This window comes from Ambystoma mexicanum, chromosome 2p (genome assembly GCF_040938575.1).
Source record: "Ambystoma mexicanum isolate Mex_15411 chromosome 2p, UKY_AmexF1_1, whole genome shotgun sequence".
Lineage (NCBI taxonomy): Eukaryota > Metazoa > Chordata > Amphibia > Caudata > Ambystomatidae > Ambystoma > Ambystoma mexicanum.
In genome coordinates, this window is record NC_090923.1 from 1,058,636,164 (window position 1) to 1,058,650,243 (window position 14,080).

Consider the following 14,080-nt stretch of genomic DNA (forward strand, 5'->3'; position numbering starts at 1 on the left):
ACTTTGCCCTGATCTCCCACTCATCTCTTCTCCTTAAATTTTCTTCATGATGACGCTGTGGTTGTTGCTTCGATGGAGTTGATCCATGAGCGGGATTCCTCTGGGTTTGTGGCGAGTCTTTCTCCTCAAAAGATGTTGGTCCTGTTTTTCCTGTCACCTTTTTGCCTCTAGTTTCCTTTCTACTATGAAGATCACAATGGAGTTCCTTTGTAGGTCCCTCTGGGCCCCTGGGATTTTCTCCTCCTACTTCCGTATCGAAGTGTACTGAAAGATCCATCAGTGGGCTTGTTCTCATAAATTCCTCCACCGTTTTCGGCGATTTTTCTGTCATTTGCTGACTTTTCGCTGTGACTTCGCTTGTGCAGGTTGGTATTGTGTGGCTTTGTATTAGATTATTTCCACTTCTTTTTTTGAATTGGAGATCTCACTTTTCTTATCTGTTTCACCTTTGTTGGTGTCACTTGCCAATCGTAACGTCAGTTTTTTCTTTTGATTTATCACTGCCGGTGAAGTTTTTGTTCCCAGATTGGTACTCTGGTTTTGTTGCTCAAGGAGCTCACTTGGGTTTGTCATTTTCTGTTTAGTAAAGATTGGTTCCATCTCTCCCATCTCCTTCTTTGGAGTTGTCTGGGATGCTCTGTCCATGGTCTTTTTTACCATCTGTTTTTCTCTTATAGCTTCTTTCCTTTCTGCCTCTAGAATGGCCAATTTCTCCGCCCATTTTGTATCCTGCTTACTAGTTTTAGCCTCTATGGCTGTGATATAGCCCTCTAAGAAATCCATCTTAGATTGGATCTTACATAGAATCGTTATCTTTTGTTGCGTCTCCGATAGTTTCATATAGTTTGCAAAATGGTGCAAGGGCAATTGTAAGTGCCGCCATAATTGGGGTCAAATCTTGTTTTTTGTTTGGTGATGGTCTTTGATGGTCAGGTGTAATTTCACTCTATCTCCTATGCTTACCCGGCGTGTTCTGAAATTCCCTACTGGGGCAGGTGTTGAATTGTTGTGTTAAAGTTACACCAAACGAACGCCCATTTATGACTTCTGATGTTTCAGAGCAATTGAGCGAGGTTCTGAAAGGATTAGAGTTGGATGTTATTCCCTCTTTGACTGTTTTTTTTCATCTTTTCACCTCTTTCTATAGGCTGCAGATGGGCTTCTGTCCACAATTGGTCACTCATTTGCGTCTTTGCACCTGAATCACGGTCGTGGGATCTCCATGGCTCTGTATTTATTCCACTTCCCGTCCGATTCTCAGGTCTCAAGTTGTGCCCTACACCAACGTCGGACTCGTATCTCCGTCTCTTCCATTCTGGGCGTCTTGTATGGGGAATGGGGCTGTTTATCATGGGTCTTCACACGTTTAGGTTGGGAGATCACCTCTTGCTGTGGCTGAGAGCAGGTTTCAACTGTTGCCTCGTTCCTTGATGAAGCCTCCGGACTTAGTCTCTGAGGCTGTATTTCGGACGTGGTTCCACTCCTAGACGTCTGACTCAGTTTGGGGGAGCTTCCCTGTAGCATTGGTATTTTCAATATTGACAGATTTCGGGCACGGGGCGGCCTCCTCTAGTCTCTGCTGGGGTTGACACTGCGTTTCATTAATTTTTCGGGGGGGGGGTCTTTGCGCACTCCTCAGTTTCCTTTGAAACTCCCATATTGATGTGCTTTTCTCTGACGTCTTTAGTCAGGTTTATCGAATCGATGACAACTGCTTTTTGTTCGATCTGTTTTGGACTCTGTCACTTTAAGCGTTATGTGGTTTCGCGTGGATATTTCAGCAGGGTTTGCTTCATGCAGTTTGTTTTTCCTTGGGCTTATTCCCAGCTTATCCACTGTTGGTGGCCCCCTCTCCTCATGTCTTGTTTCTTCAATATCTGTTTCCGTTTTTCTTGCTTTAATTGCCGGGAGCGATCCCTCAATCACCTCCAAAATGTCGGCGTCAGATATTTCATCATCTGGCTCTAATTTTCGTTTTTTCTGGTGGGTCTTGAAGTTGAATACAGCATTTGATAATATGGATTTCTGGAGCGTGCCTGTGCCCGCGACATGTTTTTTGACTACCACACAATTGATTTTTTTTTTATTTCTTTAGTGCTTGTGGTGTTCCCGTTCTGCTTCGATTCTCCTTCATCTTGACGATTTAGGTTTGCAGGGCACCTTTGGGTTATTTGCTTTCCGCTTTGTTTCTTGATATACTGTCGTTTTGTTGCACTTGTCTTATTGATCTTTTTTGGGCCTTTGGCAGTTTCGCCTACCGGGTGGCATAGATCCACCCAGTACCCCGGCTCTGAGTTCATTTCCATATTAGTGCTCTCTATAAACACAGCACTAGAGTCCATGCTCAGACTTTTTTCGATTGACCTCGTTCGCCCAGGTTTCGACTGATCCGTCTTTGATTGCCTGGGGCATGCTGCTCCCGACAGGGGATTTAAGTCTGGCTTCCACTTCTCAGTCTCTAGTATGGCCGTGTTTGTATGGATTAGTGCCCTAGTCATGGTCAGCGGTTTATCTGTCAACCCTGACGTCCCCAACGTGTGCGGCCCCAGCCCGTTTGCTCCAGCGCATTCTGTTATTTTAATGTCTATGCTTTGGGTCTGGCTGGGTTTGGACAGGTTCCCCTTTGTCTCCAGAGTTGTACTCATTTACGTTTGCCCTTTCTTGGTGGTTGCAAAAATCGATAGAGACGGCACCTCTATTATGTTGACTCCTAGATTTCCCGTATGGGTATTTTCTCTATGCTTCAGATCTTTATAAGCCTCCATGATCCCACAGCACTTGTTGGTACGCAGGGCAAGGTCCAGGTCAGTCCACCCTCCGGCAGGCTGAGCTGGAAGACCTCTCGCCCAAGCGGCGCTCTGGTCCTGTATTAGTTCCGCATCATCTGAGCGGTTGCGCCTGGGGGCGGCGGCAGTCTCCTGAAAGGGGGCCATATCGATCTCAGCCGGATTCTCGGCCGTGTCTCCACTCGGGAGTTGATTAACTCTGCTCCCTCCCCTTCCATTGTGGCCAGGGGATGTAACGGGTGCGGTGGCTGCCATGGGCTTAGGATCTAAGGCAGCAGTCTCGAGGTTCTTACCTCTTTTCAGCGGGGATCTTTGTTCACGTTGAGGAGCTGACTTGGAATTGCTCCGAAGAAATCTTGGAGTATACGACGGCTCCAGCGAGTCCAAACGTTCTAATTCAGGCTCACGATGCCAGTCATTTCTCCCGTTGTCTGGGACAGGCGGTCCTTCTCCCTGCATTGTCTGCAAGGACTGCAGGACTGCCAAACTTTTCAAACTTTGCGAGCTCTGCGTTCTGCTCCGCGGAGGTCTGCTGGGCTTTTGTGGATCCTCCCACAAACGAGCTGAAAGGCAGACTCAGCTGCAGGACTGCCAAACTTTGCGAACTTCGGGAGCTCTGTGTTTTGGACTTTTGATTCTGCACTTGTTGCCTTCTAGTGTTGATCCTGGTAAATCTATCTAAGAATTATCTTTTCCTTTTTGGGCTAATTTCTATTTTCCTGAATAGTTCATAATCTTTGATTTCCTTTTGCTCTTGATCTGTTTTTACAAATCCCAGCTTGTTCTCAGGTTTCCTGTTTATAACCGGATTCAAGATTGAGAGGGAAGGGACTGAATGATATGAACAGAGTGGTTGTAAATGGATCAGATAGGAGCCACACGCTATGCTAGGCCAACCAAATGGGAAGAGCACTAAGACGAGAAAACACGCGCAGAAACCATATTTTTTTGCAGAAGATCTGGAAGAAAACAGTCTGATTTTGCAAATGGTAAACAATTGAAAGCAGTAGTTCTGAGAAATAATGGCGATGTAGGCCGCAACGGTTAGGGTGGAATCCATGGTCACTCCGAGATTGGTGCAGTGTCAGGAAAAAGGGGGATTAACAGGACAAAAAAGTTGAGATGTAGAGCTAGAAGATGGAAAGAAAAACGTATTGTTTTAGAGGGGTTAAAGTGCAGGTAACTTGAGTGCATCCAATTTTGGATGTCAAATCGGCAGGTACAAAGAAGAATTATGGTTATCAGAGAAGTTCGAGATTGATAGGTGTTGTGAATCATCTGCATAAAAATTAAATGAAAAGCCATGTTTATCAATATTGGTAGATGGAGGTTGGGGGTTTGAGGGGTGGTGTAGGGAGTAGTCCAAGAACTGATCCCTGGGGAACACCGAAGTGAAGACTGGAGCGGAGTGAGTGCCCGACCAGTAGACCGAGAAAGGGCAATCTGAGAAATAAAAGGAAAACGAAGAAAGAGGGGTGATAGACTGTGTCAAAAGCTGCAGAAAGATCCAGAAGAAAAAGAGGAATGTTTAAGATGTTGTGCCGAGAGCAAAGAGTATGAGCTGTAGCGTAGACCTGTTTCTGTTGAGTGCGTAAGCCAGAGTAATAAACATCGATGTAGAAAATCAGTGTGAATAACCCCCTCTTTTAAGAAGTTGAGAAAGGAAGGAGGAGGCAAGTAGTATGGTAGTTTGAAGGGAGAGATCGGCCAAGAGTAGGCACTTTGAGAATTGGGATGATCTTGGCTTGTTTAAAGGCAGAGTGGAAAGGAAGGAGTTTGAGTGTATTAGAGAAGGGAGAACTTGGGGAAAAAGAGCAGAGGATCATCCGGAGAGGAAAAGGTTGGCTTGTGATTGAGCAAGGAAGAAGTGTTTGTGAATTGGGATGAAAAGATGAGCGTATTCAGACAGGAAAGGGAGACAAAAAAAGCAGAGGAAGTTGGTGCGGAGGACAAGGAAGAGCTGGAGGACGTTATTAGTGAAGTAGTGAGCAAGATCAGCTGAAGAGAGGTCGGGGGATGAAGGAGAAAGTAGGCAATTTTACTAATTGAAATAATCAGCAAGAGTGAGGCGAGTAAGATCTAAAAGTGTTTATTTATTTTAAGCAACAGTGTGGACCGTATCAAACAAAATGAATAGAGGAGCAAGAGGTGATCAGAGACAGATTGCGATTTCCTCTGTCTCAGTATGGCGGAGGGAGGGACTTGAGAGCTAGTTTCAGGTGACAGCCATGGTTGTGGTGGTTTACGAGAAGGTATAAATGGACAGAGAGGATAAGATGAGAAGTCAACAGTAGAGATAAGAGGGGAGTTTAAAGTAGTAAGAGCGTCATTAAGAGAAACTGCATCCCCCAACCCCTTTCGCTTGTCCTGCAAGGCTTCAGCTGGTACAGGCCTAACGCCTCCACAGGCAACACTCTGTTATTATGCCTGTGAGGGTCAGTTAAGCTTGTTGGCTTGGAGTTGGTGAAGCTTTCAAGGCCTTCTCATCAATGCACAGCTGACCCAACCCCCAGTTCCAACTTGCAAAGATTACTTTCCTCACCAGTGCGGCCACCATTTTGAATTGGGAGCATGGGGTCCAGCCACACCTCCGATTCCCTGCCATCATTTTTGGATCGTTCTTCACTACATTTTCAGCCACTGCTGGTGACCCAAGGGAGGGGATGGCGGGAGTCCTCCAATTGCCACCTGAGTTGACACGCTCTGGTTTGCTTTTTAGTCACTGCTCCACTGGCAGCTTCAATGGGTAGGTGCCAATTTAAGGGTCACTATGCCTGCCTCCCCAGGTTTAATTTTGTCTGACTGTAATGGGTGTGTCTGCAATGGGGTAAACTCTGCCGGACTCAAAAGGATCACATTACTTGTTAAGGAGTGGTGGCCCAAAGAAGGCTGCTGTACACTGAACACATTTCAACATGCCCCTATCCCAACATAGCATATGATTTTATTCCAAGTCGCAATTTCTGAAAATATTGCTAGCTACAACCTTCATCCAGTTAATTGTCCTTGTTATCTGCTTGCATTTCAGTCATTCCATACTGGGAAAAATAAAAATGTTCTGTTAAATGAGTGGTTGTGGGATGGTTTATTTGGCACTCACTCTCAGCCCTGTTTTGTTGGGCAGCAAGCATCATTTTTCCTTTATAAACTCCTTTAGCCTTGAAGTGGAAGTTGCTGAAGAGGATCTGTTGGACTCTTATGGAACCCCATCAAAGGTGAGTATGGTGCGAGTTTGTAGTCCGTATTGTCCAGTGCTCCAGAAAAGTGACAGTATTTTACTCCCTATTTTTTTTAAAGTTGGGAGTAAAATGATTTTTTTTAGGAAGTCCAATTCCCAATTTTAACTGGGAAACTAAAATGTTTTTGTAATGATTATTTCTTTGCATCTCGTTACTCATACACATTAAAAGATAAATGTTTACGTCTTTCAGGCAGTAATAGCAATGTCTTCCTGTGGGACTGCTGGTCCAAACCTATCCATGGAGCACAAGGCCATATGTGTCTGTTCTCCACATTTATTTTGTCAGTATTTGCCTATTTTTCGGGAGTAAAAGTGGCCGATACCCCCCTTATATGTAGAGCTGGGCTGGTCCAATGTACTATTTAAATCCTTGAGTGATTATGTAACTTCAATATTTACCTTGTATTTTCTTGTTTTAATGTTTTATTTGCATTTCAAATACATATACAATTTAACACCCTACTACCCCTCCCTAACCTCTACCCCTCTAAGCCCACCCCGTCCCCCTCTTTCCCATTTTAACTGATAATCGCACAAAGAAAGGTGAATGTACTTCCAACAAATATGCTTCACATTTACATAAGTAAATCGAAGCCTAATATGCACAGTTTTTGCGGGCAGTATATCACATTATAGTCCTGGTGTAGGAAATCCAGCACTTTGCGTCAGTCCTTTAAGAATGCATTCTGATCTCCCTGTATCGAGTAAGTTGTCCACTCCAGCGCCAAAAAGTTCCATACTTTGAACTATTTCGAAACATGCAGTGTTCTTGTTTCTTTCGAAAATAGTCTTCTAACAATATTAATAAACCTGTATGTTGCGATTTTGATCTATGTAGGGGGAACATCATGTGCTCGCTTACTGCTGCCCAATTTTTTGTCAGCTTAGGACAACTCCACCATATGTGTTCTCATTGCACCTCTCCTCCAGTCTCGGCAACAGTTAGCTGATGATTGGTTCAAATGAAACTATCGGCCTGGGGTGTAGTGCCATTACATCCGTTAATACCAACATTCTCAAATCTGTAGTGATCTGGTAAGCTTGGGGATCATTTTCCATAAATATGTCCCCCCTACCCTCCAAGGTCGTTTGCCAGCATTGTGCATAGCTAGGTGTACCATTGGCTTCCTCCTCCCACATCGACTTTGAATAATTTGGAAATAAGAGCTTTGTCCCCTGTATCTGATGTTACAAATGTTTCTAATGGCGTTGTTTCTCGAACGGCTGCCACGTGGACTGGTGGGGCAAGAATCCAATGTCTCACTTGAAAGTATTGGCATCTTGATTTTTTTTTAATCAACTTTATTTAATTTTAAACCATGAACAACATTAAAACATATTGGTGAGTAAAAAAAAGCAACGATATGCATAACCGTTCCTTTGACAATAACCATCAGTCAACAGCAATTCCTTATCTGAAAATCTCCCCTCCGACTCCAATGTGAACACAAACAACACTTATACACATACAAGACTAAAGGCAAAGACCCATTACATCATCCCCCACCCCACTCCAATAATCCACCAAGCATATTAATTCTACACCTTACTCAAACAATTCATCTTGATTTTTCTGATGATCCCAAGTCTATCTTGCATTGTATAAACGACTTAACTTCCTCCCCCTGAAACATATCTCTAAGCTTTACACATGCTTCCTTGTTATCATTTCCATAAATGCATTAGTTTCAAGACCTGGAGTAAATTGTGGGTTAAAGAAAATGGGGGGGTTGTAGGGGGGGGGGTAAGAGGAGAGGGGTATATTGTACTTTTTACAGCTATATCCCAAACCTCCCCTGTGACCCCTGGTCTAGTCGTCGCATGTGTATAGGGAGGCCTATCTTTTTTCGTGAGCCACAGTATTTCCCGGAGCCTGGCAACCCCCCACCTACCCCCACCGCTTGTTCCATCGGTATCCATCTTTTTTTCCGATTCGCCCATTGACCATACCTTAATCACCCTTATTTTGGCTGCACTGTAATATTTTTGAGAAGTTTGGGAGCCCCATCCCTCCCCTATCACTCGGAAGCATTAATGTAGTGCAATTCTCTGGGGTTTAATCTGCCAAATGAAAGCAGAAACAGCTTTAAGTATTCTATGAAAGAAGGACCTGGTTACCCTGACTGGAAGTGCTTGAAATAGATGTAACATTTTAGGAAGGGTCACCATTTTTATTGAATGTATTTTTCCCAGCCATGAGATGGTAAGTGGGTCCCACCTTTTTTTAGTTGTGCTTCTGTCGTCTTTAACAAAGTGGGATAGTTACCTATATTTTGTCAAGAATGGTTCTAGGTTGAGTGCATACAGCATTGGGGACAAAGGAAACCCTTGTTTGGTTCCACGTTGTAGATAGATGGGAGGAGAAATGTGACCGTTTATTGATGGGCATGCGGTTAGATTATTATAGTTGGCTTTAATCGTGTGTATACGTTTTGGGCCAAATCGCATACTATTTAGGGTTAGATAAAGATATGACCACTCTACTCTGTCAAAAGCCTTTTCGGCATCTATAGATACTAAAGCAGCTGGGATCTGTTTCTTTTCTACCTTTTCCAAAACATGGCATACCCTTCTAATGTTGTCATGTGTTTGCCTGTCTTTGATGAAACCCATTTGATCTGAGCTTATAAGAAAAGGCATATATGCCACTAATCGGTTGACCAGAACGAAAAGTTTTGCATCCACATTTATTAATGCTATGGGACGGTATGAACCGCAATTGGTGAAGTCTTTGCCTGGTTTTGGAAAGATGATTATTTTCGCTTCATCCATGGGGGAAGGGGGGCAGGGTGGGGGTAGATGTCTGGAGTCTAAGAAGGAATTGTACAGTGTGGTCCAGTATATTGCTGAATGTTTTATAAAAACTGTCTGGAAAGCCACCTGGGCCTGGTGACTTATTCAAGGGGAGATCACGGATAATGCGAAGTACCTCTTCTTGGGTAATTTGTGCTTCTAATTATTGGTTATCTGACGATAGTGGAGGACGAGTGGAAGACGCTAATAGTCGACTTGTGATTGAGCATCTGGGCCTTGTGATTGATATGGAGTAGAAGAGGTGGAATTGATGTAGTTTGAGGTAAATTCCCCTGAGGGCAATTTAATCTGTTGAATTATCCTTGAAGTCTCGTTTTAGCAAAGCTTTCTAGCTAGTAGCCGGTCTGTTTTATTAGCTTTTATGTAATATTTCTGTTTGAAGTACCAAAGGGCTTTATCAGCTTTTTTTAAAGTTGTATGCAAGTATAATTTCCCTGCAGCGGCTCTATAGTCTTTCTGTACTCGGGGATCTTAATTCCTCTCAATTTTCTTTACGATTTGCGCTACTTCCCGCTCCATTCTAGCTCTAGGGCAATGCTCCTCTTGCGTCTATTAGCCTCCGCTGCTAGTGACACTCTTAATATTGCTTTAAAGGCATCCCATATGGTATTCATTGAAGTTTCCCCCAATTGATTTAATGCGAAAAAGGATTTTATTTGCCGTGCTGTTTCATCTTGAACCACCTGATTGTGTAGTAAAGCTAGCAGGAATCTCCATGACCATAATTATTTATTTTTTGGGATTTTAAGATCGACCACAATTGGGGCGTGATCTGAGAGGGTGATTGTATGGGTCTGAAATCTCCGAAATTAGGCCCAGGGTTGGAACATAATCTATTCGAGAGAATGATTTATGTACATGTGAATAGATTGTGTATCCCTCGTACCCCCGCTTAGTTAACCAAGCGTCCAGTGAAGGCGTTCATTCCCCAAATACAAATCCCAAACTCGGAATAAATGGATACACCCCAGTAGGGAATGAGACCAGGAGAAAGATTGCAAGTTGATCAAAGTTTATATCCGGTAAAAGATGTATGCAGAGGACGCTGCTGCTCTGAGAGTGCTCTGCCAGATAATACATAAACGTTACATTATAAAGCGAAAAAACTTTGACATACAGTGGGAAGAAACAATGTTCATTGGTGGGCCCCTAAGGCTCAGTATGTAGCAATATACAGTGTCAGACTCCAATTGGTTGCCGTGGCACGGCTCATCTCTGCGGGGTGAAGGTCCGGTTGGGTCCACAAAATATAACTGTTCTAGCTAATCTACACAACAAATATTGGCATGCAAAGAGTAATGTTGGGCATAAAACGTATTCCAGAATGAGGGGTCACCTATAAATCGTGGGCAAACATAACACGTTCTTAACCTAAGCCTGTGATGGGGCACGGGTGCGGTGGTCCTTGCACATTCTTAACCTGGGTGTCCCCGCTGTGGGGTTTCGATCTGCGATTCATTCTCCCTGGTGCCTCATGGTTCAAACTAATGGATTCATGGGTGTTAGTCCATGGAGAATATATGATCACACAGGATTGGTTATATGGGGGGGAGGGGCAATCTAGGGTGGCCCGTGGGGAAGGGTCTCGCAAACAGTTGCATGAAAGGAGATTAGAGGAGCAAAATGTTGTGCAGGCAGTCATTTCTAAAGGTGGGGTCGATGGGGCAGGAGCAGGTTTGTGGAGATGGATGAATACACAAGTCAAGATATGCCCTGGTCACACACAGGGCAATGAGCTCAGAGGAAGAGAAGGAAAGCTGTATCTGTTTGCAACAATTTGCGCCTTGGCTTCCGTGAGGAAAGGGCCTGTGCGGCGCAGACCAGGAAGGAAGTGGTGGGGATTGTCAGAGCTGGCTGCGCTGGACGATGGGAGAGGAGGCTTTTTAGAGATCATTGTGTGGCCTAGTACAAAGATGGAATATGGGGTGACACAAAATGGAGTCAGAGTATATCGTCGAATGGCTTCCTTTCACTTTCGTCGGAGGAAAGACCAGGGGATGTCTTCCCGCGATGGTATGAGCAATATACTTCTTTCATGCAGAATGTGCGGGGGCAAAAAGACCCTTATTCCCTTACATTCCCCCCTTTCGTTACTCCTAAAGTAGCGGATAACCTTTGTTATTAGTGTGCCTACGTTCTTCTGCCTCAATTACCACTTCAACCCAAGCAGAAGTTCCCTTTATTGACATCCAAGCCGTGCATGCCGATCTTAAGCTTTGACCCCTTCTTGCATATTCATCAGGAGTGCAAGTCGTGTATATGCACCTACCATCCCCAGCGAGATATACCCACACCTGCTTATACCATTCTAGTTCATGGGGTTCTTTGATGGTTGTATGATATAAATTATCCAATCTGTCCCCTGTGTTGTACACTGATGTCATGTGGTATTTGGGCTCTTGGGTATCCCCTGTTTGAACCTGTGCATCTTTCACATCATGGGGTACCTTTGTAGGGCTGCCCTCTGTAACCATCATCATTGCACTACTACGCATGGATTTTGCACAGCATCAAACCCCTACCTTGCACACGCAAAAATACTATAATGGGGACAAGTAGCTTCATTACAGTGCCAAACCAGGAAGGAACCCAGTCAATTGTATCGAACCAGTCACTTAATTGTACACTGCTTGCCTTCAGTCTTTCTCTGAGGTTGTGAACCGCAGTTATTACTTTTGATAACGTCCTGTTGTCGGCATCTGCAGAAGGCACAAACGTGCAACATGCACTCACGTTTTATCGGCAAACACTGCCTTCGATTGCTGTGAGGAGGTCCAGGACATATCGGTTTTGCATGGTCATCAACAACAGGGCTCTAAGTTCTACCTTGATGACATTGAACCCCTCTTCAGTGTCATTTGCGAGTTGGATCAGCTCCCACCTCACAATTTGTATCCACTTGGCGTTTGCTCGTGTCTGGATGCTTGGTATGAATGGCAAAACATTTCTCAGCTGAGTTTAACAGCTTAAACTGGTCCCGTATCTGTGCCAAAAGTTCTGAAGAGAGTTTAGAGATATAGTTTGAGGCTCTCTTTTTGCGTGACACTCTTGTCTTGTAGCTTGTCTTCCGACATCACATCGTATGTCGGGGGTTCTTTGGTTGTTCACTGGGGTGCTGGGGACATTCTGGCAGGTACCCTATCCCCCTGGACATGACTCCGGAATCGCCATCAGGGACAAATGCATCATAGCCAGGGCACAAGTACCTCTCCATGACAGGGAGTGGGGGGTTAGGAGGTGCAAGTACTCCTGTTTGCCGCACACCCAATAATTGTCCATCAAGGCAGCTGTTCCTTTCTTCATGTCGGGGAGGATGAGTTTTGTTGCAATGTTTATTTGACCCTATGGGCATATTCCCTTCTCCGTGGAAACAGTTTATATTGCCCTTCACGTTCTATCTTGATCGGCTGTTCGAGAGCTGTCCCCATGTTAGTTTGGCAATGTGCTGAGACCATGTTGGAGTGTGAATTTTTCTTACGACAATCCTCATAGTACTTCTGCCTTACACATCACTGTTTCCTCCTGCCGTCTGTTTTCTGCAAACATTGTCCCTTTTATGACAAATGGTTCTTTTACACAAAGTACTCCTTGAGGCTTGCTGTGGCGGGTTTTCTCGTTCTAGATCAGTTGTAACGTTGGTGTGTGCCTGGAAGGTACTTTGAATTCTACAAAGTGCAAGATGAATGAGACACTGGGCATCCGCTAGAGGGGTTTCCTGGGGCAATAGAACCTTAGGTGTTCCTGATGCATGGGGTATCGCGGAGCACATAGCAACTTTAATTTGTTGCTTGTTTATCCATGGCACTCATATCAGAGTACCTTTTGTTAGACTGATAGGGTTTTCTACCGCATCCAACCCCAGGCCATGGTATGCATCATATCTTCTGTTCTGCTTCCCTTTTCCTTCTGTTAAAACCCCCCCCCCCCAACCCCACTTCATAATTCTTTGACAGATATATTTTCACTTTCACTTTGACCATAATTATGTTGCCAATACTGTGTAGTAGGCTGGGTACGTGGGGTGGAAGTTGGGGACATAAAGTGCATGTAATCGTCATTTGAAGTAGGTTCAACAGTTGTTTGTGTTTGAGCATATGACATTAATACATCAGAAATTGAATGGTCTTCATTGTAAGCATTTAGTACATTTTCATCACTATGATTTGTTGGGTACGTAAACAGTGGGGCTTTCATTGTACGATTTTCATTGTAAGGTTCTTGGAGACATTGTGGGCCCATATCAATTTTAACCCATCCCATACTAAGTGGGGTCCCTCCTGTACCTGTTCCCCCCCCCCCTTCTTTTTATACCTTCTAAAATACCTTCTAAAATAAAAGATGGGGTCCAATAGAGGCCTAAACACAGTAATATTGTTGAGAATACAATGGTCGCAAAGTATAGGCCACCCTCCTACGAATACGCTCTAGTACCGACAAAGCAGCCTCGAAGACCTCACAGGCTCCAACGGTCTCGAGAGCGTCGAGGGACCAGGACCTGGAACGGGCATGTATAGAGCGACCATCCTTGTCCGACCGGGACCTCAAAGGTGCCTGGTGATCGCGACGACTGCTCGAGGCGAAGGCGCGCGAGTGGTGTCTCTAGCACGGTCACGGCCGGCGTCTTTCGACGGCGCGGACGGAACAGAGCCCTGTGACTGAAAAATCACCAACATCTCCTGTCAGAATTAATCCCATTCTGCAGGGGTGAAGTGCTTGTTGGGACAAGCCACCCGCCGACGGGCGGAGTCCTCGGACGGGGAAGGCGACCGATGCCGGCGCTTCTGTGAATGCCTCGAAGAGGCAGAGGAATGGTGGGACCTACTCCTGGACCGAGACCCCCCCCGGACTTACGCTGACAATGCTGAGAGTCGCCCCTCGAATAGTCAGTCGAAAGCCCAGTGGATCGCGACTTCCGGGGCTTGGCCAACTTACCTACAGAAAGCTTCTTCTTACGCTCCCGTAAGGCCTTCGATGTAAGTGACTGGCAGTCTACACAGTCATCTGTGTCATGGTCTTCACCGAGGCACCAGAGGCAGGCGTTGTGCAAATCTGTCAACGACACCTTGGACCCACAGTCCCGACACTTCTTAAAACCCGGCCGCGGGGTGGAAGAAGACAAAGACATCATGGAAATATACACAACGAACCGGTTCGAAGAAACGAAAAAACGGAACTCTGAAGAACCGAGGCGCGCTAAGATCTCCGAAGCGAACTCGTTTACAGAAAAAACGGAACTGAG

At 45.0% G+C, this 14,080-nt stretch overlaps 1 protein-coding gene across 2 annotated transcripts in view; it reads left to right on the plus strand.

Moving 5' to 3' along the window:
• The window catches only part of POLA2 (DNA polymerase alpha 2, accessory subunit), a 910,834-nt gene that overhangs the window by 156,010 nt on the left and 740,744 nt on the right, over nt 1-14,080 (plus strand). For both annotated transcript variants that reach the window (XM_069644973.1, XM_069644974.1), the window contains one exon: nt 5,944-6,001. In XM_069644973.1, coding sequence (XP_069501074.1) covers nt 5,944-6,001 — 58 coding nt within the window. The remainder of the gene's footprint in view (nt 1-5,943; nt 6,002-14,080) is intronic.